Source organism: Ooceraea biroi, chromosome 10 (assembly GCF_003672135.1).
Source record: "Ooceraea biroi isolate clonal line C1 chromosome 10, Obir_v5.4, whole genome shotgun sequence".
Taxonomy (NCBI): domain Eukaryota; kingdom Metazoa; phylum Arthropoda; class Insecta; order Hymenoptera; family Formicidae; genus Ooceraea; species Ooceraea biroi.
The window spans coordinates 4,470,485-4,485,812 of NC_039515.1; the positions used below are offsets into that span (position 1 = coordinate 4,470,485).

Consider the following 15,328-nt stretch of genomic DNA (forward strand, 5'->3'; position numbering starts at 1 on the left):
AAACTCGTTTCTACCGAATAAAATAAAGTCTGATTGAAAAAATTTTCTTGTTCATACTTTTCGATTACTGACGTTAATATTAACGTTTCAGTAACACTGAACATTTCGCGACGTTTGTTCTTCTTCTTACAATCGATAAAGTCGAATCGACTTCAATCTGTAATTAAACAACGCATTAAAGCAGCTGCGTTTGTCGCGAGACTCATTAAAAGCGAATGCATTGTTGATGTAGTCGACATCTGGTTTTGAAAAGCATTCACCGCGCGTTCTTTATGCTTCATGAATTCCGCGACGATTGCTTTGCGTGGTAAATGAAACGCGGACGTAACTCTTGTGTTACCGCCAAAGAAAATATCGGGGAGTCTGCCTCAAGTTCACGGCTTAAAAGTTTCCGCCGTAACAAAAGAGAAGAATCTTATCCGAAGTCGCACTGGCCAAAGTTCGTTGCTCCGTATATGTTGTCCTCGCGCATTCTACGGCGCGTTGGACCATTGCCAAAGTCATTCTCACATAATTTCTCGAGAGTACGAGGCTCGGAAAAATAGACGAGCCTTGTACACACAATGTACCCGTAATTAGAAGCATAATTACCCGCAATTGAAGATCAAAAATACAGCAACGATGTCCGAGATGCTTGATTGTCTCAGATTGTGGATTGATATCTGAATTTAATATGCCCGGTACATTGATATAAAAAAAAGGGTAATACCTCGTTTTGAATAGTGGCAGTAAATTGAGATTTGTTCAAATAAACAAATCTCGACACATATACACATACATGCATACACTTTTATGTTTTGTATGCAAAGTCCTTGACGAATTTTCAAGTTAGAGATCCTATAATAAGAGTCTCGCCGTATGATATCCAGTTTTGATCGATCCTCTAGATCTGGGCAATTCCCGCTCATATTTGAATATTTGAATCACACAAACCTTACCATTAATATAAACATTATATGTATGCAATACAAATCAAAATTAAACGGTGCAGCACATCCAGTCATTATATTTTTTAATTTTTTATATATCTTGCAATATATTTTGCAGCGTTGTAAATTGAGCGTGGTAGACTGAGCAAGCATGAGCGCGAAAAACCAAAAGAGAGAAATAAAAATGTATTTCCTTCTCTCTCGCAAAAGTTTGTCCAGACCGCTTTATGTCAAGACTTTTATTACAGGGTCTTTAATTCAAGCAGCATCTCATCGCCATCTACTGCACACGTTTGTACCCACGCACTATCTGCATCGGTCGATAAAGACATCTTGTAAACTATTTGGTCGCCGTGTATAAAAGTGATTAATATCAATCCGATGAAATGGATGAGATGAAATGGAAATAGATCTTAATTACCTAAATTTGCGTTAAATTTAAAAATGCTCTCGTATATTGTCGATAATTCTTGCCATTCAGGCATAAACTATCGTAATCCAATAAAATCATAAATTTTATCTTATAAATACAAATAATAAACAAATGTTCTTCGACCACCACTGGCTAAAAATATATTTAAAACGCACAACGTTTCGGCTTAATTTGAAGCCCTTATCAAGTGCAAACCAATTAACATCGTCTCCAAATATACTTAAAGAATCCGTCTTGATGTGACACCATAATTAGGTCCAGGTGTGTGATATCAATAACCAAGTATTTATAACCGCCAGGAAATAATGAATACAAATAATAAACAAATGTTCTTCGACCACCACTGGCTAAAAATTAATTTATTTATTTTTAATAATTTATTTTATAACATTTATTTATTATTAATAATTTATTTTATAACATTTTAATTTATATGGACGAACAAGTATCTAACGACAGGTGCTTTGGAATATACTACGCGTGTTTGATGGAAAATCTTCACATAAAGTATCAGTTTAGTGCGCAATATGAGTTCCTCGTAATTATGGAATACAAGTAGCGGCGCATAAATCGACATTAAAGTTTCGTTCTTGATGTACGAGTACGTACGAATAATGCAGCAAATATCCGCATGTAACATAAATAGAGATTACCTATGAGGTAGAGTCTTAAGCCTTGACGCGTACGGCGCGTCGCGAATAAACATGATAAAACGCGAGCAAAACGATACGCACGTGAAAAATGCGTGTGTGCGATATTGCGTGCATGGCATAAAACAGCATCGGAGTCGTAGAATGGTGCGCTCGTGACGATATGTTTCGTCGGAACACCTGAATGTCCCTTCCGCTGCACCGCACAGAATGAATTTATTAAATTTTTTATCGTACGATTCCATAAATACGGATAATGTCGCATAAATTATGGACAAACATTATGTATAATTGTTATAATACTTAAAATATGGAGTTTCACTATCGTGAATTATTCCAATTTGAATGATAACGGTGGACAAAAATGGAGATGAGAGAGACAGAGGGCGTAGTAAAAATCCTTATTTACTTCCTATTTACACGAGCGGATAATTTCCGTTTCACCGGCGTGCCCGCCCGACTGCCGACTTACTGATGGAAAAATTCAAGCCATTAATCTCCGAGGCGCGCACTTTCGAGCGGTCGCCCTCGCGCCCGCGTCAAAATGCTCGATGTTACGTGCCATTAAATTTGAACTCGCCGTCACCCCTCACTTTTTTAATGCCGTCGTTACATGGCGTTTAAAAAAAGGAAACTGCAAAAAGACAGAAGAGAGAGAAAGAGAAATAAATCCGCCGCCTCCCGGTGGCGGCGGCCAGCGGGCTGCGAAGCAGGGGGAGGTGGAATTAATCCCGGGATTAATTGCGATAATTCAACGGCGCGTTATCGGGCGGGCTAACGTCAATCGCAAAGTTAATCGATGCTCTCCTCATTCGTTGCGCTGCCGCTGATACGAGTGGGGCTGGCAGGTCGTTGGACCTAGGCAAGATCATGAGATGAACCTTATTCCGTTTACGTGGATTGCCGCAATTCGGGTGCGCGCGCGCGTCTAATCCTCCGGCGATCGCCGCCGATTCTGGCGAGCGCAACTCTTCGAAAACCCGCAACGCGTTGCACCCGCGTTCAATCACGCACTGACCGCATGAACAAACAGAACCCGGGCCAACGTGTACGGAAGAGAGTGACACGTACCATATCCACGAGCAATATCGATTTTCCATTGTCCTCTTCGAATCTGAACGCACACGCAACGCAACGATGCTACACGAATGAGCATTCGCACGCAAAGGCCCAAAGCGCGGATTGCACTGGTGGTCGAAAAACGTTCAGCGAGCGCTACGCGCATCTCTGTAATAGTCTATAGGCCTGTTCTTTATTGCTGAACTCCCTGCACTGGACTGCACTAGTTCAGAGTTTATCTTTTTTACTCCATATTAGGAGGAAAAGGACAGTGCAGGGAGTTCAGCAATAAAGAACAGACCTTTTAGCTTGGAAACTTAGCCCTATATTCTGTAAGAAAGTGTTTGCTCTATAAGTTTTTTGATTGCTCTGTAGCTCTTTCTTCTTTTCGCTCGTCGCTCTTTCTCTCTTGCTCTACGTAGTTTATAGAGATGCAGCGTTACAGAGCATTCTTGCAGAATACTCCTTAGTTTTTTTTCAAAAGGAAAACAAACTGTTGCATACAAAGGATGTTGCTGTATTATTTCGTTCGAAGTTATTATATTCATTATATTTTCTCGTCTCGCACGATGCAAATTATTTCAAGAGATTGTTATCGAGTCGTTTACGCGTGTGAGAGAGGAAACTCTTCTCGTATTTCTCAGTAGTCGCTTATTGCATAGACTGTATGCAAAGCTTTCTCCGTTCTCATAATGCAGTGTTCGTCATGACAGTCAGCGCTCGTCGAAACGGCAACTTATTCGCCGATGCAGCGGAACGCAAAACTGCAAAACTTGGCGTGCATTAATATGCATACTTCTTCTCATTCGCATGTACTACGCAAGTTTTAGACTTGATGAATGAACGTCCCCCCGCGGACACCGCCGGAGATGATTTGAATGCAATTACCGAGGAGAACTTCCTTTAATGGGAATGTAAATGCCTCCTCGCCACATGTAAACGCAAATGTTGCTTCTAGGAAATCAATTTCTAAAACGTTCTTCTCTAGTTTATCCTGTTTCCGTCTTTTCTGTGTGCATCTTACACATATGCGAGCGTCATTTATAGCATGGCAAGTTATCTCTCTCACGTCAGTAAAAGAAGAACGCTCTCGGTACAAACGTGAACGTCAAGTGACGCTCTAACTCGCAAAACTCATTGAGTAATAACGAGAAACGATTATGGTTGTTTATAAGTGATGCGTGAAGAAAGGATCCTTGAATCGCGACGAAGCATAATTCTTTGGCGGACTCAGGTATCGATCAATATTTTTATATTAAGCCACTAGCGTGTATTTATGTGTGTGTGTAAAATATTCTTGTCTAGTTTCTAAAAATTTAAAAACATCTTTCTGACGTAAGCAAGTTAATTTAAGAGATTTATTAATACCGGAAAAATATCGCAGTTTCACGCGTTGCTTCACAAACCGAGAAGCAAGAAACAAAGGATTAATTTTTCATTAGCTTCATAAATTGAGAAATCTTTAAATAAGAAATCCTCTCCCCCTGATTGGTTGTACCATAAAACGTCGAAACTTAATCGTGCGATCGCATGATTTCTTATAGATAGAACGGATAAAACAAAGTCCTCGGTGATAATAAATCGTCGCATTACACGTGATTGTTGTTAATCAGGCATGATCCGAGATAAATTGAGACTCCAAACATGCGCAATGTGCGTGCGACGGCGTGCCAGGTTTTCCATCGTCGTTTACACTCGAGTATGCTCAATGATTTAATTCCCTCGCATTAGGAGATACGTTTTAGTTTTGAACTTAGCCTTCGGCGTCATCCGCAAGCCAGCGTATGATCGCGAAAACCGCCACGCGTGCGCACGCCTGTCTGTCTGTCCCCCCCCTCTCTCTCTCTCTCTCTTTCTACCTTTTCAACTCCGTGCTCATGTATGGCCGGTATTAATCAATCACCTGTTTCGTAGTGGACGCGTTTTTCCGAAACAGTTAATCGGTGCACGCGATGTTCGCGACCGTCTCGCGTTAGTCCGATCTGCCGGTAAAGAGAGAACGCGAAACTGAACGTGAGTACGATCGATGCGATGATGATGGTGTATCTTGTTGCCTCTCCTCTTGGGGAAACGACGAAACGTCGCAGCGGCCGTGAGACAACAAATTCATTTCGAATAATTTCGCAATTGCTCACCCCAAGTACAGCGTGCCCTCAACGCGAATTGCGAAGTCACCACGCGCGCGACCAGGGATTGAAATGATGCTGAGGATCGTGCCATGAGGGTGGGACGAACTTGTATTTTTATTACAAGCTCTTATGCGCGGACGTTGAAAATTCAGGGCACGAATCAAGCGTCAAGACGACGCGAGATGGTTATATTCGATAATTGCTCTTCCACCTCGGAATTCGATTTTTATGTAGAATGACGAGCGTTCAATTTCAAGTTTCAATTATCAAATTATAATAATGCGTGATACAGTTGTACTTACATGACCGATTCTATACTTCGATTCTAATATTCTTTTTCATACGAAGCAGGATCGATGGTCGTCCATTACCTAGATTAAACGAGTTACATCTAAAGATCAGTTTAAATTGGAAGATAATACCCATACAGCACAGAAGCTTGCACCAACATTGCAGCAACGTTGCAACGTTGCAAATTGCAATGCAACAGTACAAAGACATTGCAGAGATATATATCCGCAAAATACCAGCACACTTGTAGCAACATGACATTAATATTTCGGAAACATTGCACAATCAAAATTTGTAATTAATTCATATTAATAATTCATTTTATTAAAACATTGGAGTCTTCCTATCCTAACGAGATTCGTCCAAATCTATTCGACCAATGATGTATGATGACCAGAATCTGAACTCGGTAATATGCGTATGCGGTGTTTGTCTCTTTCGACTATCTAAAGAACATGGTGGTTGTACGACGCGAGCATCATTCTAAAAGAAAGTAGTTACGTAAAAGAAAAAGGTAAGTACTTTTTTATAATATTATGTCTCATTATAGCACTTGTGTGCTGTTAAAATCTTGTATCTATTAATTATAATAGAGAATCTCTATTTGCCTATCTCACGGTTTATATCACTATAACCTCAAAATTATGGAAATTCATTAGAAAACTGCATATTAATAGTTGTAATATTTTTAATAACTTTTTCTGTTATAGAAGCTGTTCGTGAAATACACAATCATGCCACTGATGCAGAAATTGCTGAATGCATTTCCAAGTGGCTTGCTCAAGCTCCGGTTAGGATTGAGAGATCAAAGTATGTCATTTTACATATAATTCTATACATACTTGCAGTATATGTATATTATTATGTAATTTTATGCTAATATATGAATTTTAATTCCTATTTTATTTTTACAGGCAACATACAAACAAAAACGAAGAAGATTCAATTATTTAATTAAAGGAAAAATAATATCTCAAGAAGAGGATTTTAAAGTTTTTTTATAAAGAACAGTTACTTTTTTATAACAAAAATAGAGAAAATGTTTATTTCATTTTTTATTACTATTGTTATATTACATATAATTGTCTATTTATGTTAATAAATAAAAATATTTAAAGTATATAATAATGAATAATTATAATTATTGCAAATTCATTACATTGCAATATTATTATGACGTTTCGTTGCAATGTTCCGAAAAGCGGACATTTTCACATTCCTGCAATCCCATAGCAATGCTGCAGAAACATTTCGCAGTGAATTTGCAATGTTGCTACGTTGCGGTGGAAGATTCCTGCAATACATATGCAATCTTTGCGTGCTGTATGGGTATATATGTATGCGAGACTTTTTGTTTTAATCAGCTTAATTCGTTTACCTCCGTTCGCTTAGTCTCGTAAACATGCAGGAGATTACAAACAAAAGCGTAGAACGTCTCTTACACAAGAGTCTCATGTGGGAGCCGCACGAACATAGTCGTTTAACAGCGACGTCACGTGACCTTACTTCGTCATCTAACTATCGACACGGCTCGACCGGTGAAAGATCGAACATCGAGATCTTTTTCATGTCATGTATGGAAGCACGGCAAGGCGCATTTAAAAAAGGGTTAATATCGTCGCGCAAGCGCATGCACGATAATGCGGTCACGTCTCCGCGCCGTACTGTTGCGGTAGGTTGTGCTCGTTAGTTTAAGGGCGCGTTTATTCAGCGTTCAAACGGCACGCGGGTCGTGCTAATGTCCGATCGACTGTGTGCGTGTGTGTGTGTGTGTGCCACCCCTTCGTCCGAAAAAACGCATTCGCATCCATGGTAAGACAAGTCCACCTCCGCGATATATTGCGCGCCGAATTGCGAGGTTAGGAGGACCGAGAAACTACGTGAAGTTGCGTTTAATCCGGCAGGGCCGGTTCGAACGCGACGGAGCGCCTGTGGCAAAACGATACTAGTGCATGGCTACTTACGCGTTGATTTTCAACGGTATTTTCATCTTTTAACGACCTCCTCAGTGAGAGACATGGGTGTTGAAATTAATGTCGATCGCTCGCTGCTTTGCGAACCGGCGAACGCGTATGTCGAGATTTCTCGCGAGAGCTCGATTTGACGTTGCGCGCTGAGGTTGCGCGAAATGCGATATGTTCATGTGATACGGGGAAATTAGGCTTTGTTTTTAGGATTATTTTGACATACGTTTGCTGCATTGAAATATAAAATTGCTTATGGGATTATATAAAAATGGAGAGGATACGCTTGTTCGTTTTGCTCGTACTGCGCGTTTTTGAATTTAATTCTCTTTAGTCTCAGTTTTTAACCTGGCCGTCAGGAATTCGAAGAATCGTTAATCAAACAACTTTTCACGCGTCGCCGAACTTTAACAACACGGGTGACGCGGCAAAAAACGTGTAACGTCATAAACAGGTAATACCTTCGAAAATACCTTTATTCATAAATATAATATTTTTGCGAAAGCCTTTTCAAGCAAGAACAATTAATCCACCAGTCTTAATCGCATCTTTCATGTATCGACGTCAAATTAATACAAATCAAACTGACAAATGCACAATCGGGAAGAAAACGTAGAAAGAGACTGAAAACGAACGGACCAACCGCAAAAACAACCCATTGAAAAGCCGAACGTCGCGTACACGCTGCGCGCGGACAGGACGGGAACGTGCCTTGGTAGATTTTAACCCTGACTCCACTCGGATGTGACTTAATTTAACCGCGGCTCTCGGCAATCCGACCGCTCAATCCATCTCCATCCACCGACGCGTACGTGTGGTTCGTCGCGCATCGTTCTCGTCGGTACCATCGGCCATCTGGCCTGTCCGGTATGTAGAAAATGCATGCCTTCGAAAACGTTTCGCATGGTTCCACAATTACAAACGCCTGTCAAATCGGTGGAAGATCCACTTAATTAGCTCCGATAATTGGTTAGTCATTCGCGCTCACGCTTTGCAATGAAATGTAATCGCGAGGTAGCTAGCATAGGGGATAAGAGAGGCAATTATTTCTAGCTTTCCAGCTTCTTTTCCCGCCGCATTCGTTCACGCTATTGCTGCAAAATACTAGAAGACCGAGTCGCAGAGCGGTCGGTTAAATCCAGTTGCGAAGCCACTGGAGCGTCCATTTGGCGCGCCGTTGGGAAGCAAGAAAACTCGAACGACACAACGTGACGCGTACGCGATCCGAAAATGCGAGGAAATCAAGGGAAAATTTCGTATCTCGAAGACACTTCTGAAGACATTATCGGAAAACAACACTTAAAAGAATTATTAAAAATTATTAAACACTCTTCGGAGAACTTAAAAACTTAATACAAATTTCTTTGGAAGACATCCTACGCGTGAACGTGAAAAACAATTCTCCCCACGTTTATCTCCAGGGTATTTTTATCTTTATTCGCGAGACTTTTAAGTTTTGTGTAATACTGCAAAGTCCCCGGTGAATAATTTGCGTTCGCTTTACAAATCGACTCGGTCGTATCTGCGATGTTGGGGACAGATTTAAAGCTCGGTTAATGCGACCCACTCGCGCTCGTCTTTGTTACAGCACATTGTGCGTCGCAGCGAGGTCCCGGTCAGCGGAAACCTCGGTGCTTTTTAATGAAACAGCCGTCCTGCAAAACGTGATGGAGTGTGCGGCCGATAAATGAGCCGTGCGTCGCACAGCATACGTTGTCAGGATCTTGAAATTTTCAGCGTTGTTTATATCGATCCGCCTTCGCAGATTTATTTTTATCATGAGTCAGAGTTGCGACACATGTGTATATGTATGTGTATATGTACATATGTGATAGTATGGAAATTATCGATACGTGATGTATCGGAAAACGTATTCTACGCTTTAACTAATATTATCTTATATCCACGCAGCTATAAATCTGGCAAGGTAAAATCTCATATCTGCGAAGCAAAAGATATTGCAGCAGAAAGAAAGAGAGAGAGAGAACTATTCTGTCGGCTACGTACACGTGAGACGTCGCGTTTGATGCACGAAGAGTGAAATATATGAAGGAACACTTCGTGCAACCTTGTAGCAGCTGTATTGTGTTGTGGAAGAATCGTTTTTCACGGCGTCCATTACAGTTTGGAGAAATGTATGGGTGTCGGCTCCGTGGTGAAATGCACCTTGATCTATATCACGTCGATATCGTAAAAACCGTGAGAGACTTTCGAGTTTGAAACACATGTTTCGTCTGTCATTGTATTAGTGCAGTTGTAACTTTTTGAGGCAAGTTTTTATCGAAGGAAAAATAATTTCTTACGTTGTTTATAAAATTTAAGGAGTATAATTAATCATGGTATTATTCTTATCGAGGTTTTATCTTTTGCATTTAATTTTGTAATATCAAATTTTTCCTCTACGCAGGAAACGTGCGAAAACACGTATTTCGCGCGTTATCACAGTTGCTGAATTGGCTACGTGCTAAACGACAGTTGAATTGGGCGTATTGTTCGTCGCGTTTGCTAAATTAACATGTAGTCTTGAAATTAAGCAGCCTCGCGCTATTTATATTCGCGGAAGTTTCTGGGAGTGGTAAACGTCGCAATTGTCACCCGTAGCTTTCCACTTTCGAAGAATATACGTCATGCCATTCAACATTTGCCGACAAAGTGCATAAATTATCCATTTGCGCAAGTATTACCTTTACGGAACATCCGCCAATTCGTATAATGATATTACGGAGTGTTCTTATGCAATAGCTGGTACAATTCGCGAAATAGAGAGACTGGCGTAAGAAATTTAATAAAACGCAGCTCCTCTCTCTCTTTCTCTCTTAACGGTGATAAGATCATTCCGCTTCTCTTGGATCAATAAAAACCACTATTAAAGAAAATTCTAATAAAATGCAGTATCATCGGAGATACACGACAGTCACAAAAGAGAGAAAGAAAGAGAGAGAGAATCGCGCGACAAGGATGGAGAAAATGTTCCGCCGCGTTCGGTTTCATTGATTTAACGAACGCGTCCGTCATCGCGTAAATTCCGCATGGGGGATCCCAGAGAGCCCGGCCATCTCTGAAATCCCCGGTCAAAACGCTGCCGCATAAAGGAAGGCGACACTCGCACGCAAAAAGCACCCGAATGTCTCGCCCAAAGTCTGAATGCAAATGACTTTATCCCCGACACGCAGCGTTCGTCTACACCCAAGAAAACGAGGGAGAAACGAGGGAAACATCCGAAAACTAAAGAATCGCGGCGCCAAGGCGAGGCGACGCCGAGAAATACGGTACGGGGTGGTTGGCAGTTTCGAAGAGGCGAATGCACGTCGACGATAATGGTGCTCGCGGCCGAAGGCGAACTCGTGACAAGGGGGTGGCTCTCGCGGTGCAACCGAGCGTGCACCGCGCGCCATTCTGGCGGAAAGCCCTGTGTTCCGGCTTCGACGAAGTTGTTCGCCGGCCAAAGGCATTGCGTTTCTCCGTGTAATGCACTTCGCCAGCATAAAAAGCTAGTCGAACATCGTGATCCGTCACGACGATGAATAGGATCGTATCCATGATTAAGCGGTATGACCCTCGGGCTGAGTCATTCCCGCTAATTCGAACTGATCATGAATCGTCGCGTTGTGAAACGCTGGGAAATATTTTGAATATTCTACCACTTCGTGTAGCATGTAATACCCAAATGTAGCTGTAGCTTAAAAAATAGATTAACATTTTAGCTTACATTATGTCTCAAATAAGAAGAAATATACTTTAATCTTGAAATCCTAGAAATTAATATTTTATGAGAGAAAGAAATGTGGGTTTCTCCAAACTCACATTTATTATAACATTTTCATGATAATTCGTAATATTCTATATCACGTAAACACTAATGCTTTTACATTTTGCTGTTAATGTAGATTACAATGGTGAAAACGGCGTTCTGGCTGCTTGCGGTATGCTTGGTCACTACGGTGTTCGCCATAAACGAGGAGCTGTTGGAACAAGAATGTCCCGTGGATTGTCACTGTCATTATTTCCGTGTCAACTGGGTGACGGATTGTTCGGACAGCAATCTGACGACCATCCCGTACACCGAGCTCAGCCACGACGTCTACATCTTGGACATGAACGATAACAACATCGCAAATGTCGGCCCGTTTCCGAGCTCGATCAAACTGAGGCGCTTTCAAATGGCACACAACCAACTCACCGAACTGACATACGAATCTTTCGCCGGATTAACGTATCTCTTGGACGCTGATTTCTCGTACAATGCCATCACACGAGTAGATCCCGAAGCATTCCGGTAAAGCAATTTCGATATTAATTACATCTATCTCTTAATCCATTTCCGGTTGAAAGTGTACAGAGTTTAACAATGCGCTGTTCGTTCAACAGGGACAGCCCGGGCCTGATTACCTTGGAACTTCAACACAATCCTTTGGACGAGGTCGAGGGACACTTTCTGAATTGTCGCACATTGCTGTACCTCGATTTGGATTCGTGTGGTATTCGCCACCTCAACACGCGCTTCTTCCACAACACGACAAATCTGAATAAGCTCGATCTGTCGCACAATCCTCTGCAGAGGATAGAGCCGGGTCCCTTTGATCATCTAACAAATTTGGAGTATCTCAAGCTGAACGGATGCAACCTGACCTACATATCGCCCGAGGCATTCTCCCATCTCGAGAATCTGCGGCAGCTCGAAATAGCCGAAAATGAATTGAAAACATTGAATTGGCAGAGCGTTCTCGCACCATTGGTGCGCTTGGAGCATTTAGACATCCGCAATACCGGTATCACGAATTTACCGGGTGACGCCTTCGGCAGGAACCTGTATCTCCGACAACTAGTGCTTGCCGACAACGAACTGTGGCATTTGGACGTCGAGGATACGCTCGGCCACAACCTGCACAGTCTTCAATCCCTGGACTTGTCGAATTGCAATTTGCAGGATCGGCTGTCCGAGGAAGCTTTCACGAACGCGAGCAAACTACGTGTGCTCAATCTGAGCGGTAACCCGATGTTCGCCAGCGACCTGACCGCCGTTCTTCGGCATTTACCGAAACTTCACAAGCTCTCTCTGAGCAACTGCAGCCTTCGTAGGTTGCCAAATGCCTTCGACGTGTTCGAGCACCTTGAGGAGCTCGATATCTCCCATAATCCACTGTCTGATGCGTTCGTCAGTCTTCTTAATCCATTGAGATCTCTGGAATACTTGGACATGTCTTATTGCGGCCTCGGTTACGTCGGAAATAAGACCTTCGCACAGATGACTTCCTTGAAGCAGTTGATACTCTCAGGAAACGAACTTCACACATTGGAAGAGGGACTGTTTGCGAATCTGACGCGTCTGGAGAGCCTGGAGCTCAATAATTGCGACCTCAAGATACCCGTTGATCCGAAGGTATTTGGTGATCGCCAATCGACGGACATAATGGAACTTAGAGTCAGTGGCAATCCGCTGGTCGTGCCCAACGAAGGCTCGCTGCTACCGCCGCATCTCTCGAATTTGGAGATTCTCGATTTGAGCAACTGCGGCATCTCGCATCTGAATGAGGACATATTCGCCACGACAAATAATCTTACTCAATTGAATCTCTCAGGAAACATCATCTCGGGTGTGGAGAATCTGAGCTCTCTAAAGAAACTGCGCGCGCTGGAACACGTCGATCTCAGCAACAACAACTTGCGCACGATCCATCCGAGGGTATTCAAATCAAACCCGCATTTGCTCTCGATCAATCTTATGGGGAATCCGTTTGTCTGCAATTGCTCGCTCGCCGAGACCTGGGACTGGGCGGTGCAAGAGAAGGGCGATCTCCACGTGCTCGTTGGCAGTCAACCGGCCAATTTCGAAACCGGCTCTGTGAAGCGAAGGAAAAATCTCTCCTGCGCCTACGACGAGCAGACTTATCGGAATATGATAGATGAGAACCAGGCAGCTACGAAACGCAAGCATTATCCCAGTCAGTTTACACCTTCTCGCACTTGGGCCAAGTACGTTCGCGAATCCAATTGCAATCGTTTATGATACGCGGCGGCCAAACATCAACACCCGATGTTGAACCTCTATTACCGCAAGGTACGCAGATATAGATACGAACTCTGAGCAAAGCACTGTGCTGCAAGATACTATTGCAACATTGTCATATCGTACAAGCCATAATAGCGATATTGTCAAATTTATATTATATTTCTTGTGGCATTATTTTTGTAGTTATAAGATTAAGGAGAATCTGAAATAACTTGAGTACTGAATAATATCGTGATATATCTGTATTGAGACATTAGGTCAAATACTCGATTTGTGTGTGTATATATATACAGGGTGGGGCAGTTAAGGTGTTACAGACTTATATCTCGGAAACGAAGCATTTTAGAGAAAAATGTTTCAGACAAAAGTTGCAGGGTTGGAAGGGGGCCACTCAGTGGAGGTAACAGAGTGGTCATTCGTGGTCATTTTCAAGGTCATTTAAAGGTCAAGTCCAATTTTTTAAACAGAAACCCATACTTTTTATTGCAGATTCTGATTCTCCGTCGAAAAGTAAGTAACTTTTGTTGGAAACATTTTTTTTTTAAATGCCCTCCTCATCCCGAAAACACAGATTCAACCTTTGGTGGACCAATGATAATAACTCGCTTTATAACGGACACTGAAGTTTTTTTTTTAGTATTTTACTGTTTACCGTCAGCATTAGCGTTACCCAGTGTGCACCACGTGGAGGTAAACTGACGGTAAACAGTAAAATACTAAAAAAAAAACTTCAGTGTCCGTTATAAAGCGAGTTATTATCATTGGTCCACCAAAGGTTGAACCTGTGTTTTCGGGATGAGGGCATTTAAAAAAAAAATGTTTCCAACAAAAGTTACTTACTTTTCGACGGAGAATCAGAATCTGCAATAAAAAGTATGGGTTTCTGTTTAAAAAATTGGACTTGACCTTTAAATGACCTTGAAAATGACCACGAATGACCACTCTGTTACCTCCACTGAGTGGCCCCCTTCCAACCCTGCAACTTTTGTCTGAAACATTTTTCTCTAAAATGCTTCGTTTCCGAGATATAAGTCTGTAACACCTTAACTGCCCCACCCTGTATATATGCACATTGTATGTGTATTGCCTCCTATTGTATATAGTGTTATAATAATCCGTATTTATCAATGAAACAATATTTTTGTCCATGGCAGTAAAATAGTCAAGTGTTAGGCAAGTGTTGGAAAGATCAGTTGCCAATGATTTACATTGAATGGAGAAAATTACAAAAAAAACTCAGAATACAGTTAAATTCGTTAAAAATAAGATTTTTGTACCTATATAAAATTTACGATCCACATTCACTAACCGGCTAATAGCAAATAAATTACATTAATTATTTCATATTTTATTATGCAATTTTAAAAAATTCTATATTTCGACATCATTAAAGAAAATATAAAAAGATTGCAATTTCATTAAAATAAAAAGTAATGAATATGTATTATTTATGCATTTAGTAGCTGTTAGTCACATACATTAAAATATCTCTCCATTTATTACTATAAAGTTATTTAAACAATTACGTAAGGTAGCATTAATTTTCTAGACAATGTTTTGATTAAGATTAGAGAGATCGTTTTTTCAAAGAACAAAATAAAGTTGTGTTACTGTTATTTAATAATTTAATTGTTTTATCTAAGATTATATTTCAAAATTCGTGCTGTGTTGATAAGGAAAGTAGAGTTTGAACTTAAAAACGACGTTATCGTATACAAAGAAACTTCATATTTATATACATCTTATTGTTAGTATTAATTTATTCTTATGAATTAATGTGAAACATGTGATACGATTGAGATGTACTTTTTCGTTCATCGTTTAAATTGCTTTGACGTAATCTCTTAAAAAATGTATTTTTAT

The 15,328-nt window shown here is 41.1% G+C and overlaps 1 protein-coding gene and 1 long non-coding RNA gene across 2 annotated transcripts; both read left to right on the plus strand.

Moving 5' to 3' along the window:
- Positions 1–5,090: 5,090 nt before the first annotated feature.
- On the plus strand, positions 5,091–5,614 carry LOC105278238. Its single transcript, XR_893756.1, has 2 exons — positions 5,091–5,295; positions 5,552–5,614. It is a non-coding gene; the product is annotated as an uncharacterized LOC105278238 (long non-coding RNA).
- Positions 5,615–6,878: 1,264 nt separating this feature from the next.
- On the plus strand, positions 6,879–14,807 carry LOC105278239 (leucine-rich repeat-containing protein 15). Its single transcript, XM_020031278.2, has 4 exons — positions 6,879–7,163; positions 11,343–11,731; positions 11,824–13,486; positions 14,522–14,807. Exons 1-3 carry the CDS (start codon positions 6,894–6,896, stop codon positions 13,460–13,462), a joined length of 2,298 nt encoding a protein of 765 aa, XP_019886837.2. The 5' UTR covers positions 6,879–6,893; the 3' UTR covers positions 13,463–13,486; positions 14,522–14,807.
- Positions 14,808–15,328: the final 521 nt, after the last annotated feature.

Bases quoted from the DNA above. Each gene is read 5' to 3' on its own strand.
- LOC105278239 (XM_020031278.2), top strand. From the start codon at position 6,894: ATGCAGGAGATTACAAACAAAAGCGTAGAACGTCTCTTACACAAGAGT. The intron at 7,164-11,342 runs GTAGGTTGTGCT...CTGTTAATGTAG, and splicing joins CTCCGCGCCGTACTGTTGCG to ATTACAATGGTGAAAACGGC. The intron at 11,732-11,823 runs GTAAAGCAATTT...TTCGTTCAACAG, and splicing joins GTAGATCCCGAAGCATTCCG to GGACAGCCCGGGCCTGATTA.